We start from the raw sequence: 16219 nt of genomic DNA on the forward strand, positions 1-16219 counted from the left end.
CCAGCACAGGTGCGGCACTCCCAGGAGTAGGTGCTGTTCCCCAAAGAGGAGCAGTGTCTGTGGGTGCCCTCGGCAGCGCAGGAGCTGCACAGCCTCAGTTGCCAGGGTCTGTAGGATCAAAGGAGGTACTGGTTGTGAGGACAAAGTGCCAGAGCAAGGGATGGCCTGGCCTGGCAGAGCCCTTGTTCTTAGTTCTTCCTCCGTGAGCTTGTGGGGAGATCTTAGGTCCTGTTCAGAGCCCTGCATTGTTGCTTTGGCAGCTTACCCCTCTTCCTCCGCGTGCTCCCTGCCTCCTGGACAAAGGCACGTTTCGGCATCGCAGCGGCCATGCCTCTGACGTAAGGGTGTGACTGCTTGGACACTCTCCCATGATGGGGGTCTGCAAGAGAAGGAAGGGAAAGAGTTGAGCCCAGCTGACCCAGCATCAAGCAGATCCTGGCACTCGCTGCTCCGCTGCCTGTGCTGTTTCCAGCTCCTGAGTGGAGCTGAGGGCAAGAGGCATGGGACAGAAGGTGGCCAGGCCTGCCAGGGCGGTCCTTAGGCTGGCACTGCACTTGTGCTTGACACCTTGTGAGCTGGGAGGAGAAAACCCAACCTCTTGGAGAGTCGGATCCCCATGGTGAGCATTTCCATCATGAATGGCTCTTGGTTCAGGCAACACGGGCATCGGAAGCCGATGCCAGCATGCAGAGCCAGTCTCTGGATGCACTGCCGGTGGAAGCGGGCGTCTTGGCATGCAGGGCAGCCCATGGTTTTGTAGGAGATTCTGTTTTCCACGGTGTCCAGGCAGATGCTGCAGGTGTTGTCCTGGCTTGGACGAGCGTGCACTGCCTGCTGTGGGCGGTGCTCCCAGCAGAAGGACCTGTGAGGAAGATGGAAGAGATGGGCGAGGGAAGGTGGGAAGTCCTTCCGCAGTGATGGCGATGTGGGGGGTGGAGCTGTGAGAGACCCCAGCCTCTTTGTGGGCTCTTCCCCAGTCTATGGCAGGTTGCTGGCAGCTGTCCCAGTGGGCTTCTGCCTTGCATGGCCACTGCAGATGGAAAGGGCTTGGAGATGAAGCCGGGGTCTCTGAGGCAAGGGCGGGCAGCCCTTACCTGTAGGCCCCGAAGTACTGGGTGACACATTCGCCGTCTGGGGCGCAGGGCAGGTGGAAGGTGCGGTCGCAGCCCGTCTCAGAGCAGGTGATGCTGGCCCCCATCTTGTAGCAAATGAAGCAGCTCTGGAAAGAGCACCGCAGCCCGCTGAGTGTCAAGACTGGGGCTTTGTGGCTGCCCTGCGTCTCCGGGCAGGGAGCAGGATGTGGGCAGTGCTGGGTTAGAGCCCACAGAGCCACCTGCACACGAGGCTCTTGCATGTGCCAGGGCTGGGGCTTCTTTGCTGGGGAGCAGGAGGAGCTGCCTCAAGCCTCTCCTGGTGCCAAGCTCCCTGCGCCTGCGAGGTCCTCACCTTCTTGGCTGCTTCTTTGATGACGTGCCTGGTGTCTCCAACGAGAAAGTCTTCCATGTTCTCTTGTGGGAAAAGCCCACTGGCAAGAAGCTGCAGAGCAGAGAAGGCCAGGAGCTTGTTAGGTGAGGAAGGAAGGCCCCTCCTGGGCAGAAAGTTGGAGGGAGCCCCGAGAGAGCTTACCTGGCAGTAGTTGTGGACACAGAGTTTGAACTTCATTCTCTTGTACCCACAGATGTCGGTGTCTGCCTCGGTCCGGTGGCACAGCATGCACACTGGAGAGAAAGTGCCCCTGGCATGAGCATGTCTGTGGGGCTGGGCAAGTGTCCGTGCAGGATCAGCCCCAAAACCCTGCTGGGTCCGTGCTGTGCTGGCTGAAGGGCAGGGTAGGTCAGGCACGGGTGCCCCAGCAAATGCCCAGAGCCTAGGCCTTTTGCAGAGCTCCTGCCTTGCCCTGGCATAGTTCTTGCCTGCTCACTGACTGCCCTGGTATACCTGTGCCAGCGATCGGGAGCTGTGGGGAGAGAGGCTTTTGCTATCACCTTGGTCCTCGGGTACTGTGTCCGGCTGTGCCGTGTTGGATCTGGAACAGGTTGATGGTGAGTGCCTGGAGCGTCTCTTGCGCAGAACTGCTGGCATTCCTCCGCCTGACAGTTGCGCACCAGCCCTGAGTAAAGAGAGAGATGCGCGTGAGCTGTGTCAGAGGCACCAGAATCCTCTGACTTAGCCTTGTGCCGGAGCAGCCTTGGGCGAGCTCCTCCTCGGCGATGCTCTCCTCAACTGAGAGGGTTGTATTGATGTGCAGCCACCCTGCTTGTGTTTTTAGGCCAGGGTGATGATGTCACTGGGGCCATTGTGACATGGCCAGCACCGATCTGTGGGCTCCTCCCATACCATCCTGAGTGATGATGCCCCAGTGGCGAGTGGTTTTGAGGGGATAGGATTAACTTCTCATGCGTCCAAGTTTTGCATTTGTGACCAAATCAGTGTGGGTGACACAGCGCTGTGTGAGCCATGGCTGAGCAGCGAATGCACAGTGCCGAGGCCTGTCCTGCTCCTGAGGCCCAGCACCAGGGAAGCAGCCTGGGGGCAGCAGCTGCTGGCAGGGGAAATAGGTGGGACAGCTGATCCCCCAGATCCCAGAGAGACCCCACACGTGACACCGTGTCTGCTCAGCTGCACAACTGCAGCTTGCTGCTGATGCTGCTGCTCTCGGGCTAGCAATACATCGGGCAGCTGGTTGTGAGCCACTGTGGCCTTTTCATCACTTGTATGGTTCCAATTTGTTTATCTGATGGAAGTGTCTCAGCCCACAAGTCTTTGTCCAACAGTGATATCCTAAGCGTGTTGCAGACCAGGATGTGTTCAATGTCCCATCAGCATTCCCAGCCCCAATGACGTGAGACCTGCCCAAGGCTGGTGTCTGCCCCTGCCCTGCCAGGCACTGAGCCCTCACTCACAGCAGTGTGAGGCCACGCTCTGGGCGTGGGGAATTGCGCCTGGAAAGCTGAGAGATGGAAAAGGGTCTGGGGGTGGTGGTTGACAGCAGCTGCAAATGGTGTGGTATGTTCCCAGGTGGCCAAGAAGGCCAATGTCAGCTGGCCTGTAGCAGCACCAGTGTGGGCAGCAGGAGCAGGGCAGTGCCCGTCCCACAGTCCCACAGTGCTGTGTGGAGGTCTCCGTGGGAGCTGCTGAACTGCATTGCAGCAGGTTTCTACAGAGGAGCATGGACATCCTGCAGCCTGCTGTCAAAACGCCACAGGATCGATGGTCTGCCAGCCATGAGTGCTGAGGACAGCAGGCCCAGCACTGCCAGCCAGGGGCTGCTGCAGGGCATTTTCCAGTCAAGGGCAGCTGCTGGTGGTGCCTTCAACAGGTCTTGAAATGGTGCTAACCCGAGGAAGACGTACAGGCCTGGTCAAGGCGTGCTGGGCACGGCAGAGGCTGTGGGTGCAGGCGGGCTCAGGAATGTGAACAGCCCACGGGAGCCGAGCGCTGCCCTGCAGGGACACTGACAGCTGCTGGTGAGGGCCAGCAAGGCCTGAAGGGCACGGCCGTGGTGCTGAGTGGCCAGGAGGGCCAGCCTGCAGAGGGGAGGGTGCTGCCAACGCTGTGGAAGAAGATCCCAGTCCCTTTCACTAGCAGTGGCCTGAAGAAAGGCCGAGTAAAATGACTGGAAAAGACGTGTGGGTTCTCCTAGTGTAAAAAAACCTTTATTTTTATTTCTACTCTACTTTGATGGGTGAGGGGGATGGGGGCTACGGGCTGGGCGACAGTGTGTCCTGCTGTGCTATTCATGGCCGGCAGTAGGGCTTTTTGGCCCGGCGTTGTTGCCGCCAGACATGTCTCATACGAATTGGCCCAGGCTGGGAGCGGTTGTCTGTTGTGGATCCGTGGAAGAGCCATGGAGGCCTGTATGGACGTCGTGGCCGTGCTGCCTGACTGTTGATGGCCAAAGCGCCTTCAGGCAGCCTCGACACTGCCCGTTAGGAAGTGCTGGGGCTGCTGTCATCGGCACTGTGGGCTGGGCCATCATCGATCCTGCGGCGTTTTGCAGGCGGGCTGTACGTTGTCCGTGATGGTATTTCTTCCTCAGGGTAGCGCCGCTTCAAGGCCTGCCGAGGGCGAAGGAAGCAGCTGCTGCTGAGGAGCTAACACACCCTGGGAGGGCATTGATAATTCCTGGCTGGAAGTGCTGGGGCTGACAAGCTCTGGTTTGCCAGTGGAGCCTGCGAAGAGGGGCAGGAAGGTCATCAGGGTGGCCACTCAGGCCGTAAGCAGGAGAGGCTCCTGTGGTAGCCAGAGCTGTCCTGGAGCCAAGGCGTGCTGAAGGCCCTGCTGCCAGGCCCAGCCTGGCCCCTGTCCCCAGTGCGGGGCACCGAGTGCTTTGGTGCCTACCAGTCTCTGTGCCAGCACAGGTGCGGCACTCCCAGGAGTAGGTGCTGTTCCCCAAAGAGGAGCAGTGTCTGTGGGTGCCCTCGGCAGCGCAGGAGCTGCACAGCCTCAGTTGCCAGGGTCTGTAGGAGCAAAGGAGGTACTGGTTGTGAGGACAAAGTGCCAGAGCAAGGGATGGCCTGGCCTGGCAGAGCCCTTGTTCTTAGTTCTTCCTCCGTGAGCTTGTGGGGAGATCTTAGGTCCTGTTCAGAGCCCTGCATTGTTGCTTTGGCAGCTTACCCCTCTTCCTCCGCGTGCTCCCTGCCTCCTGGACAAAGGCACGTTTCGGCATCGCAGCGGCCATGCCTCTGACGTAAGGGTGTGACTGCTTGGACACTCTCCCATGATGGGGGTCTGCAAGAGAAGGAAGGGAAAGAGTTGAGCCCAGCTGACCCAGCATCAAGCAGATCCTGGCACTCGCTGCTCCGCTGCCTGTGCTGTTTCCAGCTCCTGAGTGGAGCTGAGGGCAAGAGGCATGGGACAGAAGGTGGCCAGGCCTGCCAGGGCAGTCCTTAGGCTGGCACTGCACTTGTGCTTGACACCTTGTGAGCTGGGAGGAGAAAACCCAACCTCTTGGAGAGTCGGATCCCCATGGTGAGCATTTCCATCATGAATGGCTCTTGGTTCAGGCAACACGGGCATCGGAAGCCGATGCCAGCATGCAGAGCCAGTCTCTGGATGCACTGCCGGTGGAAGCGGGCGTCTTGGCATGCAGGGCAGCCCATGGTTTTGTAGGAGATTCTGTTTTCCACGGTGTCCAGGCAGATGCTGCAGGTGTTGTCCTGGCTTGGACGAGCGTGCACTGCCTGCTGTGGGCGGTGCTCCCAGCAGAAGGACCTGTGAGGAAGATGGAAGAGATGGGCGAGGGAAGGTGGGAAGCGCAGAGTCCTTCCGCAGTGATGGCGATGTGGGGGGTGGAGCTGTGAGAGACCCCAGCCTCTTTGTGGGCTCTTCCCCAGTCTATGGCAGGTTGCTGGCAGCTGTCCCAGTGGGCTTCTGCCTTGCATGGCCACTGCAGATGGAAAGGGCTTGGAGATGAAGCCGGGGTCTCTGAGGCAAGGGCGGGCAGCCCTTACCTGTAGGCCCCGAAGTACTGGGTGACACATTCGCCGTCTGGGGCGCAGGGCAGGTGGAAGGTGCGGTCGCAGCCCGTCTCAGAGCAGGTGATGCTGGCCCCCATCTTGTAGCAAATGAAGCAGCTCTGGAAAGAGCACCGCAGCCCGCTGAGTGTCAGGACTGGGGCTTTGTGGCTGCCCTGCGTCTCCGGGCAGGGAGCAGGATGTGGGCAGTGCTGGGTTAGAGCCCACAGAGCCACCTGCACACGAGGCTCTTGCATGTGCCAGGGCTGGGGCTTCTTTGCTGGGGAGCAGGAGGAGCTGCCTCAAGCCTCTCCTGGTGCCAAGCTCCCTGCGCCTGCGAGGTCCTCACCTTCTTGGCTGCTTCTTTGATGACGTGCCTGGTGTCTCCAACGAGAAAGTCTTCCGTGTTCTCTAGTGGGAAAAGTCCACTGGCAAGAAGCTGCAGAGCAGAGAAGGCCAGGAGCTTGTTAGGTGAGGAAGGAAGGCCCCTCCTGGGCAGAAAGATGGAGGGAGCCCCGAGAGAGCTTACCTGGCAGTAGTTGTGGACACAGAGTTTGAACTTCATTCTCTTGTACCCACAGATGTCGGTGTCTGCCTCGGTCCGGTGGCACAGCATGCACACTGGAGAGAAAGTGCCCCTGGCATGAGTATGTCTGTGGGGCTGGGCAAGTGTCCGTGCAGGATCAGCCCCAAAACCCTGCTGGGTCCGTGCTGTGCTGGCTGAAGGGCAGGGTAGGTCAGGCACGGGTGCCCCAGCAAATGCCCAGAGCCTAGGCCTTTTGCAGAGCTCCTGCCTTGCCCTGGCATAGTTCTTGCCTGCTCACTGACTGCCCTGGTATACCTGTGCCAGCGATCGGGAGCTGTGGGGAGAGAGGCTTTTGCTATCAGTGGTGTCCTGCTGTGCTATTCATGGCCGGCAGTAGGGCTTTTTGGCCCGGCGTTGTTGCCGCCAGACATGTCTCATATGAATTGGCCCAGGCTGGGAGCGGTTGTCTGTTGTGGATCCGTGGAAGAGCCATGGAGGCCTGTATGGACGTCGTGGCCGTGCTGCCTGACTGTTGATGGCCAAAGTGCCTTCAGGCAGCCTCGACACTGCCCGGTAGGAAGTGCTGGGGCTGCTGTCATCGGCACTGTGGGCTGGGCCATCATCGATCCTGCGGCGTTTTGGAGGAGGGCTGTACGTTGTCCGTGATGGTATTTCTTCCTCAGGGTAGCGCCGCTTCAAGGCCTGCCGAGGGCGAAGGAAGCAGCTGCTGCTGAGGAGCAACACACCCTGGGAGGGCATTGATAATTCCTGGCTGGAAGTGCTGGGGCTGCTTTCATTGGCACTGTGGGCTGGGCCATCATCGATCCTGCGGCGTTTTGCAGGAGGGCTGTACGTTGTCCGTGATGGTATTTCTTCCTCAGGGTAGCGCCGCTTCAAGGCCTGCCGAGGGCGAAGGAAGCAGCTGCTGCTGAGGAGCAACACACCCTGGGAGGGCATTGATAATTCCTGGCTGGAAGTGCTGGGGCTGACAAGCTCTGGTTTGCCAGTGGAGCCTGCGAAGAGGGGCAGGAAGGTCATCAGGGTGGCCACTCAGGCCGTAAGCAGGAGAGGCTCCTGTGGTAGCCAGAGCTGTCCTGGAGCCAAGGCGTGCTGAAGGCCCTGCTGCCAGGCCCAGCCTGGCCCCTGTCCCCAGTGCGGGGCACCGAGTGCTTTGGTGCCTACCAGTCTCTGTGCCAGCACAGGTGCGGCACTCCCAGGAGTAGGTGCTGTTCCCCAAAGAGGAGCAGTGTCTGTGGGTGCCCTCGGCAGCGCAGGAGCTGCACAGCCTCAGTTGCCAGGGTCTGTAGGAGCAAAGGAGGTACTGGTTGTGAGGACAAAGTGCCAGAGCAAGGGATGGCCTGGCCTGGCAGAGCCCTTGTTCTTAGTTCTTCCTCCGTGAGCTTGTGGGGAGATCTTAGGTCCTGTTCAGAGCCCTGCATTGTTGCTTTGGCAGCTTACCCCTCTTCCTCCGCGTGCTCCCTGCCTCCTGGACAAAGGCACGTTTCGGCATCGCAGCGGCCATGCCTCTGACGTAAGGGTGTGACTGCTTGGACACTCTCCCATGATGGGGGTCTGCAAGAGAAGGAAGGGAAAGAGTTGAGCCCAGCTGACCCAGCATCAAGCAGATCCTGGCACTCGCTGCTCCGCTGCCTGTGCTGTTTCCAGCTCCTGAGTGGAGCTGAGGGCAAGAGGCATGGGACAGAAGGTGGCCAGGCCTGCCAGGGCAGTCCTTAGGCTGGCACTGCACTTGTGCTTGACACCTTGTGAGCTGGGAGGAGAAAACCCAACCTCTTGGAGAGTCGGATCCCCATGGTGAGCATTTCCATCATGAATGGCTCTTGGTTCAGGCAACACGGGCATCGGAAGCCGATGCCAGCATGCAGAGCCAGTCTCTGGATGCACTGCCGGTGGAAGCGGGCGTCTTGGCATGCAGGGCAGCCCATGGTTTTGTAGGAGATTCTGTTTTCCACGGTGTCCAGGCAGATGCTGCAGGTGTTGTCCTGGCTTGGACGAGCGTGCACTGCCTGCTGTGGGCGGTGCTCCCAGCAGAAGGACCTGTGAGGAAGATGGAAGAGATGGGCGAGGGAAGGTGGGAAGCGCAGAGTCCTTCCGCAGTGATGGCGATGTGGGGGGTGGAGCTGTGAGAGACCCCAGCCTCTTTGTGGGCTCTTCCCCAGTCTATGGCAGGTTGCTGGCAGCTGTCCAGTGGGCTTCTGCCTTGCATGGCCACTGCAGATGGAAAGGGCTTGGAGATGAAGCCGGGGTCTCTGAGGCAAGGGCGGGCAGCCCTTACCTGTAGGCCCCGAAGTACTGGGTGACACATTCGCCGTCTGGGGCGCAGGGCAGGTGGAAGGTGCGGTCGCAGCCCCTCTCAGAGCAGGTGATGCTGGCCCCCATCTTGTAGCAAATGAAGCAGCTCTGGAAAGAGCACCGCAGCCTGCTGAGTGTCAGGACTGGGGCTTTGTGGCTGCCCTGCGTCTCCGGGCAGGGAGCAGGATGTGGGCAGTGCTGGGTTAGAGCCCACAGAGCCACCTGCACACGAGGCTCTTGCATGTGCCAGGGCTGGGGCTTCTTTGCTGGGGAGCAGGAGGAGCTGCCTCAAGCCTCTCCTGGTGCCAAGCTCCCTGCGCCTGCGAGGTCCTCACCTTCTTGGCTGCTTCTTTGATGACGTGCCTGGTGTCTCCAACGAGAAAGTCTTCCATGTTCTCTTGTGGGAAAAGCCCACTGGCAAGAAGCTGCAAAGCAGAGAAGGCCAGGAGCTTGTTAGGTGAGGAAGGAAGGCCCCTCCTGGGCAGAAAGTTGGAGGGAGCCCCGAGAGAGCTTACCTGGCAGTAGTTGTGGACACAGAGTTTGAACTTCATTCTCTTGTACCCACAGATGTCGGTGTCTGCCTCGGTCCGGTGGCACAGCATGCACACTGGAGAGAAAGTGCCCCTGGCATGAGCATGTCTGTGGGGCTGGGCAAGTGTCCGTGCAGGATCAGCCCCAAAACCCTGCTGGGTCCGTGCTGTGCTGGCTGAAGGGCAGGGTAGGTCAGGCACGGGTGCCCCAGCAAATGCCCAGAGCCTAGGCCTTTTGCAGAGCTCCTGCCTTGCCCTGGCATAGTTCTTGCCTGCTCACTGACTGCCCTGGTATACCTGTGCCAGCGATCGGGAGCTGTGGGGAGAGAGGCTTTTGCTATCACCTTGGTCCTCGGGTACTGTGTCCGGCTGTGCCGTGTTGGATCTGGAACAGGTTGATGGTGAGTGCCTGGAGCGTCTCTTGCGCAGAACTGCTGGCATTCCTCCGCCTGACAGTTGCGCACCAGCCCTGAGTAAAGAGAGAGATGCGCGTGAGCTGTGTCAGAGGCACCAGAATCCTCTGACTTAGCCTTGTGCCGGAGCAGCCTTGGGCGAGCTCCTCCTCGGCGATGCTCTCCTCAACTGAGAGGGTTGTATTGATGTGCAGCCACCCTGCTTGTGTTTTTAGGCCAGGGTGATGATGTCACTGGGGCCATTGTGACATGGCCAGCACCGATCTGTGGGCTCCTCCCATACCATCCTGAGTGATGATGCCCCAGTGGCGAGTGGTTTTGAGGGGATAGGATTAACTTCTCATGCGTCCAAGTTTTGCATTTGTGACCAAATCAGTGTGGGTGACACAGCGCTGTGTGAGCCATGGCTGAGCAGCGAATGCACAGTGCCGAGGCCTGTCCTGCTCCTGAGGCCCAGCACCAGGGAAGCAGCCTGGGGGCAGCAGCTGCTGGCAGGGGAAATAGGTGGGACAGCTGATCCCCCAGATCCCAGAGAGACCCCACACGTGACACCGTGTCTGCTCAGCTGCACAACTGCAGCTTGCTGCTGATGCTGCTGCTCTCGGGCTAGCAATACATCGGGCAGCTGGTTGTGAGCCACTGTGGCCTTTTCATCACTTGTATGGTTCCAATTTGTTTATCTGATGGAAGTGTCTCAGCCCACAAGTCTTTGTCCAACAGTGATATCCTAAGCGTGTTGCAGACCAGGATGTGTTCAATGTCCCATCAGCATTCCCAGCCCCAATGACGTGAGACCTGCCCAAGGCTGGTGTCTGCCCCTGCCCTGCCAGGCACTGAGCCCTCACTCACAGCAGTGTGAGGCCACGCTCTGGGCGTGGGGAATTGCGCCTGGAAAGCTGAGAGATGGAAAAGGGTCTGGGGGTGGTGGTTGACAGCAGCTGCAAATGGTGTGGTATGTTCCCAGGTGGCCAAGAAGGCCAATGTCAGCTGGCCTGTAGCAGCACCAGTGTGGGCAGCAGGAGCAGGGCAGTGCCCGTCCCACAGTCCCACAGTGCTGTGTGGAGGTCTCCGTGGGAGCTGCTGAACTGCATTGCAGCAGGTTTCTACAGAGGAGCATGGACATCCTGCAGCCTGCTGTCAAAACGCCACAGGATCGATGGTCTGCCAGCCATGAGTGCTGAGGACAGCAGGCCCAGCACTGCCAGCCAGGGGCTGCTGCAGGGCATTTTCCAGTCAAGGGCAGCTGCTGGTGGTGCCTTCAACAGGTCTTGAAATGGTGCTAACCCGAGGAAGACGTACAGGCCTGGTCAAGGCGTGCTGGGCACGGCAGAGGCTGTGGGTGCAGGCGGGCTCAGGAATGTGAACAGCCCACGGGAGCCGAGCGCTGCCCTGCAGGGACACTGACAGCTGCTGGTGAGGGCCAGCAAGGCCTGAAGGGCACGGCCGTGGTGCTGAGTGGCCAGGAGGGCCAGCCTGCAGAGGGGAGGGTGCTGCCAACGCTGTGGAAGAAGATCCCAGTCCCTTTCACTAGCAGTGGCCTGAAGAAAGGCCGAGTAAAATGACTGGAAAAGACGTGTGGGTTCTCCTAGTGTAAAAAAACCTTTATTTTATTTCTACTCTACTTTGATGGGTGAGGGGGATGGGGGCTACGGGCTGGGCGACAGTGTGTCCTGCTGTGCTATTCATGGCCGGCAGTAGGGCTTTTTGGCCCGGCGTTGTTGCCGCCAGACATGTCTCATACGAATTGGCCCAGGCTGGGAGCGGTTGTCTGTTGTGGATCCGTGGAAGAGCCATGGAGGCCTGTATGGACGTCGTGGCCGTGCTGCCTGACTGTTGATGGCCAAAGCGCCTTCAGGCAGCCTCGACACTGCCCGTTAGGAAGTGCTGGGGCTGCTGTCATCGGCACTGTGGGCTGGGCCATCATCGATCCTGCGGCGTTTTGCAGGCGGGCTGTACGTTGTCCGTGATGGTATTTCTTCCTCAGGGTAGCGCCGCTTCAAGGCCTGCCGAGGGCGAAGGAAGCAGCTGCTGCTGAGGAGCTAACACACCCTGGGAGGGCATTGATAATTCCTGGCTGGAAGTGCTGGGGCTGACAAGCTCTGGTTTGCCAGTGGAGCCTGCGAAGAGGGGCAGGAAGGTCATCAGGGTGGCCACTCAGGCCGTAAGCAGGAGAGGCTCCTGTGGTAGCCAGAGCTGTCCTGGAGCCAAGGCGTGCTGAAGGCCCTGCTGCCAGGCCCAGCCTGGCCCCTGTCCCCAGTGCGGGGCACCGAGTGCTTTGGTGCCTACCAGTCTCTGTGCCAGCACAGGTGCGGCACTCCCAGGAGTAGGTGCTGTTCCCCAAAGAGGAGCAGTGTCTGTGGGTGCCCTCGGCAGCGCAGGAGCTGCACAGCCTCAGTTGCCAGGGTCTGTAGGATCAAAGGAGGTACTGGTTGTGAGGACAAAGTGCCAGAGCAAGGGATGGCCTGGCCTGGCAGAGCCCTTGTTCTTAGTTCTTCCTCCGTGAGCTTGTGGGGAGATCTTAGGTCCTGTTCAGAGCCCTGCATTGTTGCTTTGGCAGCTTACCCCTCTTCCTCCGCGTGCTCCCTGCCTCCTGGACAAAGGCACGTTTCGGCATCGCAGCGGCCATGCCTCTGACGTAAGGGTGTGACTGCTTGGACACTCTCCCATGATGGGGGTCTGCAAGAGAAGGAAGGGAAAGAGTTGAGCCCAGCTGACCCAGCATCAAGCAGATCCTGGCACTCGCTGCTCCGCTGCCTGTGCTGTTTCCAGCTCCTGAGTGGAGCTGAGGGCAAGAGGCATGGGACAGAAGGTGGCCAGGCCTGCCAGGGCAGTCCTTAGGCTGGCACTGCACTTGTGCTTGACACCTTGTGAGCTGGGAGGAGAAAACCCAACCTCTTGGAGAGTCGGATCCCCATGGTGAGCATTTCCATCATGAATGGCTCTTGGTTCAGGCAACACGGGCATCGGAAGCCGATGCCAGCATGCAGAGCCAGTCTCTGGATGCACTGCCGGTGGAAGCGGGCGTCTTGGCATGCAGGGCAGCCCATGGTTTTGTAGGAGATTCTGTTTTCCACGGTGTCCAGGCAGATGCTGCAGGTGTTGTCCTGGCTTGGACGAGCGTGCACTGCCTGCTGTGGGCGGTGCTCCCAGCAGAAGGACCTGTGAGGAAGATGGAAGAGATGGGCGAGGGAAGGTGGGAAGCGCAGAGTCCTTCCGCAGTGATGGCGATGTGGGGGGTGGAGCTGTGAGAGACCCCAGCCTCTTTGTGGGCTCTTCCCCAGTCTATGGCAGGTTGCTGGCAGCTGTCCAGTGGGCTTCTGCCTTGCATGGCCACTGCAGATGGAAAGGGCTTGGAGATGAAGCCGGGGTCTCTGAGGCAAGGGCGGGCAGCCCTTACCTGTAGGCCCCGAAGTACTGGGTGACACATTCGCCGTCTGGGGCGCAGGGCAGGTGGAAGGTGCGGTCGCAGCCCGTCTCAGAGCAGGTGATGCTGGCCCCCATCTTGTAGCAAATGAAGCAGCTCTGGAAAGAGCACCGCAGCCCGCTGAGTGTCAGGACTGGGGCTTTGTGGCTGCCCTGCGTCTCCGGGCAGGGAGCAGGATGTGGGCAGTGCTGGGTTAGAGCCCACAGAGCCACCTGCACACGAGGCTCTTGCATGTGCCAGGGCTGGGGCTTCTTTGCTGGGGAGCAGGAGGAGCTGCCTCAAGCCTCTCCTGGTGCCAAGCTCCCTGCGCCTGCGAGGTCCTCACCTTCTTGGCTGCTTCTTTGATGACGTGCCTGGTGTCTCCAACGAGAAAGTCTTCCGTGTTCTCTTGTGGGAAAAGTCCACTGGCAAGAAGCTGCAGAGCAGAGAAGGCCAGGAGCTTGTTAGGTGAGGAAGGAAGGCCCCTCCTGGGCAGAAAGTTGGAGGGAGCCCCGAGAGAGCTTACCTGGCAGTAGTTGTGGACACAGAGTTTGAACTTCATTCTCTTGTACCCACAGATGTTGGTGTCTGCCTCGGTCCGGTGGCACAGCATGCACACTGGAGAGAAAGTGCCCCTGGCATGAGCATGTCTGTGGGGCTGGGCAAGTGTCCGTGCAGGATCAGCCCCAAAACCCTGCTGGGTCCGTGCTGTGCTGGCTGAAGGGCAGGGTAGGTCAGGCACGGGTGCCCCAGCAAATGCCCAGAGCCTAGGCCTTTTGCAGAGCTCCTGCCTTGCCCTGGCATAGTTCTTGCCTGCTCACTGACTGCCCTGGTATACCTGTGCCAGCGATCGGGAGCTGTGGGGAGAGAGGCTTTTGCTATCAGTGGTGTCCTGCTGTGCTATTCATGGCCGGCAGTAGGGCTTTTTGGCCCGGCGTTGTTGCCGCCAGACATGTCTCATATGAATTGGCCCAGGCTGGGAGCGGTTGTCTGTTGTGGATCCGTGGAAGAGCCATGGAGGCCTGTATGGACGTCGTGGCCGTGCTGCCTGACTGTTGATGGCCAAAGCGCCTTCAGGCAGCCTCGACACTGCCCGGTAGGAAGTGCTGGGGCTGCTGTCATCGGCACTGTGGGCTGGGCCATCATCGATCCTGCGGCGTTTTGCAGGCGGGCTGTACGTTGTCCGTGATGGTATTTCTTCCTCAGGGTAGCGCCGCTTCAAGGCCTGCCGAGGGCGAAGGAAGCAGCTGCTGCTGAGGAGCAACACACCCTGGGAGGGCATTGATAATTCCTGGCTGGAAGTGCTGGGGCTGCTTTCATTGGCACTGTGGGCTGGGCCATCATCGATCCTGCGGCGTTTTGCAGGAGGGCTGTACGTTGTCCGTGATGGTATTTCTTCCTCAGGGTAGCGCCGCTTCAAGGCCTGCCGAGGGCGAAGGAAGCAGCTGCTGCTGAGGAGCAACACACCCTGGGAGGGCATTGATAATTCCTGGCTGGAAGTGCTGGGGCTGACAAGCTCTGGTTTGCCAGTGGAGCCTGCGAAGAGGGGCAGGAAGGTCATCAGGGTGGCCATGCAGGCCGTAAGCAGGAGAGGCTCCTGTGGTAGCCAGAGCTGTCCTGGAGCCAAGGCGTGCTGAAGGCCCTGCTGCCAGGCCCAGCCTGGCCCCTGTCCCCAGTGCGGGGCACCGAGTGCTTTGGTGCCTACCAGTCTCTGTGCCAGCACAGGTGCGGCACTCCCAGGAGTAGGTGCTGTTCCCCAAAGAGGAGCAGTGTCTGTGGGTGCCCTCGGCAGCGCAGGAGCTGCACAGCCTCAGTTGCCAGGGTCTGTAGGAGCAAAGGAGGTACTGGTTGTGAGGACAAAGTGCCAGAGCAAGGGATGGCCTGGCCTGGCAGAGCCCTTGTTCTTAGTTCTTCCTCCGTGAGCTTGTGGGGAGATCTTAGGTCCTGTTCAGAGCCCTGCATTGTTGCTTTGGCAGCTTACCCCTCTTCCTCCGCGTGCTCCCTGCCTCCTGGACAAAGGCACGTTTCGGCATCGCAGCGGCCATGCCTCTGACGTAAGGGTGTGACTGCTTGGACACTCTCCCATGATGGGGGTCTGCAAGAGAAGGAAGGGAAAGAGTTGAGCCCAGCTGACCCAGCATCAAGCAGATCCTGGCACTCGCTGCTCCGCTGCCTGTGCTGTTTCCAGCTCCTGAGTGGAGCTGAGGGCAAGAGGCATGGGACAGAAGGTGGCCAGGCCTGCCAGGGCAGTCCTTAGGCTGGCACTGCACTTGTGCTTGACACCTTGTGAGCTGGGAGGAGAAAACCCAACCTCTTGGAGAGTCGGATCCCCATGGTGAGCATTTCCATCATGAATGGCTCTTGGTTCAGGCAACACGGGCATCGGAAGCCGATGCCAGCATGCAGAGCCAGTCTCTGGATGCACTGCCGGTGGAAGCGGGCGTCTTGGCATGCAGGGCAGCCCATGGTTTTGTAGGAGATTCTGTTTTCCACGGTGTCCAGGCAGATGCTGCAGGTGTTGTCCTGGCTTGGACGAGCGTGCACTGCCTGCTGTGGGCGGTGCTCCCAGCAGAAGGACCTGTGAGGAAGATGGAAGAGATGGGCGAGGGAAGGTGGGAAGCGCAGAGTCCTTCCGCAGTGATGGCGATGTGGGGGGTGGAGCTGTGAGAGACCCCAGCCTCTTTGTGGGCTCTTCCCCAGTCTATGGCAGGTTGCTGGCAGCTGTCCAGTGGGCTTCTGCCTTGCATGGCCACTGCAGATGGAAAGGGCTTGGAGATGAAGCCGGGGTCTCTGAGGCAAGGGCGGGCAGCCCTTACCTGTAGGCCCCGAAGTACTGGGTGACACATTCGCCGTCTGGGGCGCAGGGCAGGTGGAAGGTGCGGTCGCAGCCCGTCTCAGAGCAGGTGATGCTGGCCCCCATCTTGTAGCAAATGAAGCAGCTCTGGAAAGAGCACCGCAGCCCGCTGAGTGTCAGGACTGGGGCTTTGTGGCTGCCCTGCGTCTCCGGGCAGGGAGCAGGATGTGGGCAGTGCTGGGTTAGAGCCCACAGAGCCACCTGCACACGAGGCTCTTGCATGTGCCAGGGCTGGGGCTTCTTTGCTGGGGAGCAGGAGGAGCTGCCTCAAGCCTCTCCTGGTGCCAAGCTCCCTGCGCCTGCGAGGTCCTCACCTTCTTGGCTGCTTCTTTGATGACGTGCCTGGTGTCTCCAACGAGAAAGTCTTCCGTGTTCTCTTGTGGGAAAAGTCCACTGGCAAGAAGCTGCAGAGCAGAGAAGGCCAGGAGCTTGTTAGGTGAGGAAGGAAGGCCCCTCCTGGGCAGAAAGTTGGAGGGAGCCCCGAGAGAGCTTACCTGGCAGTAGTTGTGGACACAGAGTTTGAACTTCATTCTCTTGTACCCACAGATGTTGGTGTCTGCCTCGGTCCGGTGGCACAGCATGCACACTGGAGAGAAAGTGCCCCTGGCATGAGCATGTCTGTGGGGCTGGGCAAGTGTCCGTGCAGGATCAGCCCCAAAACCCTGCTGGGTCCGTGCTGTGCTGGCTGAAGGGCAGGGTAGGTCAGGCACGGGTGCCCCAGCAAATG

The 16219-nt window shown here is 59.9% G+C and overlaps 5 protein-coding genes across 6 annotated transcripts; all 5 read right to left on the reverse strand.

Moving 5' to 3' along the window:
• Nucleotides 1–261: 261 nt before the first annotated feature.
• LOC116447373 (PHD finger protein 7-like) lies at nt 262–1713 on the reverse strand. The gene is made up of 5 exons (XM_032116507.1): nt 1627–1713; nt 1447–1536; nt 1095–1219; nt 596–862; nt 262–379 (listed from the first exon to the last, which is right to left on the reverse strand). The coding sequence occupies exons 1-5, from the start codon at nt 1711–1713 to the stop codon at nt 262–264; spliced, it is 687 nt and encodes a 228-aa protein (XP_031972398.1).
• A 2216-nt stretch (nt 1714–3929) lies between these two features.
• Nucleotides 3930–5863, reverse strand: LOC116447375 (PHD finger protein 7-like). Its single transcript, XM_032116509.1, has 7 exons — nt 5806–5863; nt 5454–5578; nt 4948–5214; nt 4618–4731; nt 4216–4460; nt 4150–4172; nt 3930–4058 (listed from the first exon to the last, which is right to left on the reverse strand). The coding sequence occupies exons 2-7, from the start codon at nt 5555–5557 to the stop codon at nt 3930–3932; spliced, it is 882 nt and encodes a 293-aa protein (XP_031972400.1). The 5' UTR covers nt 5558–5578; nt 5806–5863.
• Nucleotides 5864–7308: 1445 nt separating this feature from the next.
• Nucleotides 7309–9437, reverse strand: LOC116447376 (PHD finger protein 7-like). The gene is made up of 6 exons (XM_032116510.1): nt 9167–9437; nt 8808–8899; nt 8628–8717; nt 8276–8400; nt 7771–8037; nt 7309–7554 (listed from the first exon to the last, which is right to left on the reverse strand). Exons 1-6 carry the CDS (start codon nt 9261–9263, stop codon nt 7437–7439), a joined length of 789 nt encoding a protein of 262 aa, XP_031972401.1. The 5' UTR covers nt 9264–9437; the 3' UTR covers nt 7309–7436.
• A 1672-nt stretch (nt 9438–11109) lies between these two features.
• Nucleotides 11110–13979, reverse strand: LOC116447377 (PHD finger protein 7-like). The gene is made up of 10 exons (XM_032116511.1): nt 13965–13979; nt 13692–13863; nt 13165–13256; nt 12985–13074; nt 12633–12757; nt 12128–12394; nt 11798–11911; nt 11396–11640; nt 11330–11352; nt 11110–11238 (listed from the first exon to the last, which is right to left on the reverse strand). Exons 1-10 carry the CDS (start codon nt 13977–13979, stop codon nt 11110–11112), a joined length of 1272 nt encoding a protein of 423 aa, XP_031972402.1.
• Nucleotides 13817–16032, reverse strand: LOC116446983 (PHD finger protein 7-like). Of its 2 annotated transcripts, XM_032115458.1 has the most exons (6): nt 15987–16032; nt 15807–15896; nt 15455–15579; nt 14950–15216; nt 14620–14733; nt 13817–14462 (listed from the first exon to the last, which is right to left on the reverse strand). In XM_032115458.1, the coding sequence occupies exons 1-6, from the start codon at nt 16020–16022 to the stop codon at nt 14039–14041; spliced, it is 1056 nt and encodes a 351-aa protein (XP_031971349.1). In that variant the 5' UTR covers nt 16023–16032; the 3' UTR covers nt 13817–14038. The 2 variants fall into 2 exon arrangements, with proteins under 2 accessions (XP_031971349.1, XP_031971348.1); XM_032115457.1 differs by lacking the exon at nt 15987–16032 and having other exon boundaries at nt 15455–15854.
• Between the last annotated feature and the right edge of the window lie 187 nt (nt 16033–16219).

Source organism: Corvus moneduloides, chromosome 8 (genome assembly GCF_009650955.1).
Source record: "Corvus moneduloides isolate bCorMon1 chromosome 8, bCorMon1.pri, whole genome shotgun sequence".
Classification (NCBI taxonomy): Eukaryota; Metazoa; Chordata; class Aves; order Passeriformes; family Corvidae; genus Corvus; species Corvus moneduloides.

Bases quoted from the DNA above. Each gene is read 5' to 3' on its own strand.
- LOC116447377 (XM_032116511.1), bottom strand. The intron at 11,353-11,395 runs GCCTGAGTGGCC...CCCTCTTCGCAG, and splicing joins AGGAGCCTCTCCTGCTTACG to GCTCCACTGGCAAACCAGAG. The intron at 11,239-11,329 runs GTCAGCCCCAGC...CGCCCTCGGCAG, and splicing joins CCACTGGCAAACCAGAGCTT to GCCTTGAAGCGGCGCTACCC.
- LOC116447375 (XM_032116509.1), bottom strand. From the start codon at position 5,557: ATGGGGGCCAGCATCACCTGCTCTGAGACGGGCTGCGACCGCACCTTC. The intron at 5,215-5,453 runs GTAAGGGCTGCC...TCTTCCTCACAG, and splicing joins CAGTACTTCGGGGCCTACAG to GTCCTTCTGCTGGGAGCACC. The intron at 4,732-4,947 runs GTTGGGTTTTCT...CTTCTCTTGCAG, and splicing joins GGGATCCGACTCTCCAAGAG to ACCCCCATCATGGGAGAGTG.
- LOC116446983 (XM_032115457.1), bottom strand. From the start codon at position 15,714: ATGCAAGAGCCTCGTGTGCAGGTGGCTCTGTGGGCTCTAACCCAGCAC. The intron at 15,217-15,454 runs GTAAGGGCTGCC...TCTTCCTCACAG, and splicing joins CAGTACTTCGGGGCCTACAG to GTCCTTCTGCTGGGAGCACC. The intron at 14,734-14,949 runs GTTGGGTTTTCT...CTTCTCTTGCAG, and splicing joins GGGATCCGACTCTCCAAGAG to ACCCCCATCATGGGAGAGTG.
- LOC116447376 (XM_032116510.1), bottom strand. From the start codon at position 9,263: ATGCCAGCAGTTCTGCGCAAGAGACGCTCCAGGCACTCACCATCAACC. The intron at 8,718-8,807 runs GTAAGCTCTCTC...TCTGCTTTGCAG, and splicing joins GTGTCCACAACTACTGCCAG to CTTCTTGCCAGTGGGCTTTT. The intron at 7,555-7,770 runs GTTGGGTTTTCT...CTTCTCTTGCAG, and splicing joins GGGATCCGACTCTCCAAGAG to ACCCCCATCATGGGAGAGTG.
- LOC116447373 (XM_032116507.1), bottom strand. From the start codon at position 1,713: ATGCTGTGCCACCGGACCGAGGCAGACACCGACATCTGTGGGTACAAG. The intron at 1,220-1,446 runs GTGAGGACCTCG...TGCTCTTTCCAG, and splicing joins TCAAAGAAGCAGCCAAGAAG to AGCTGCTTCATTTGCTACAA. The intron at 380-595 runs GTTGGGTTTTCT...CTTCTCTTGCAG, and splicing joins GGGATCCGACTCTCCAAGAG to ACCCCCATCATGGGAGAGTG.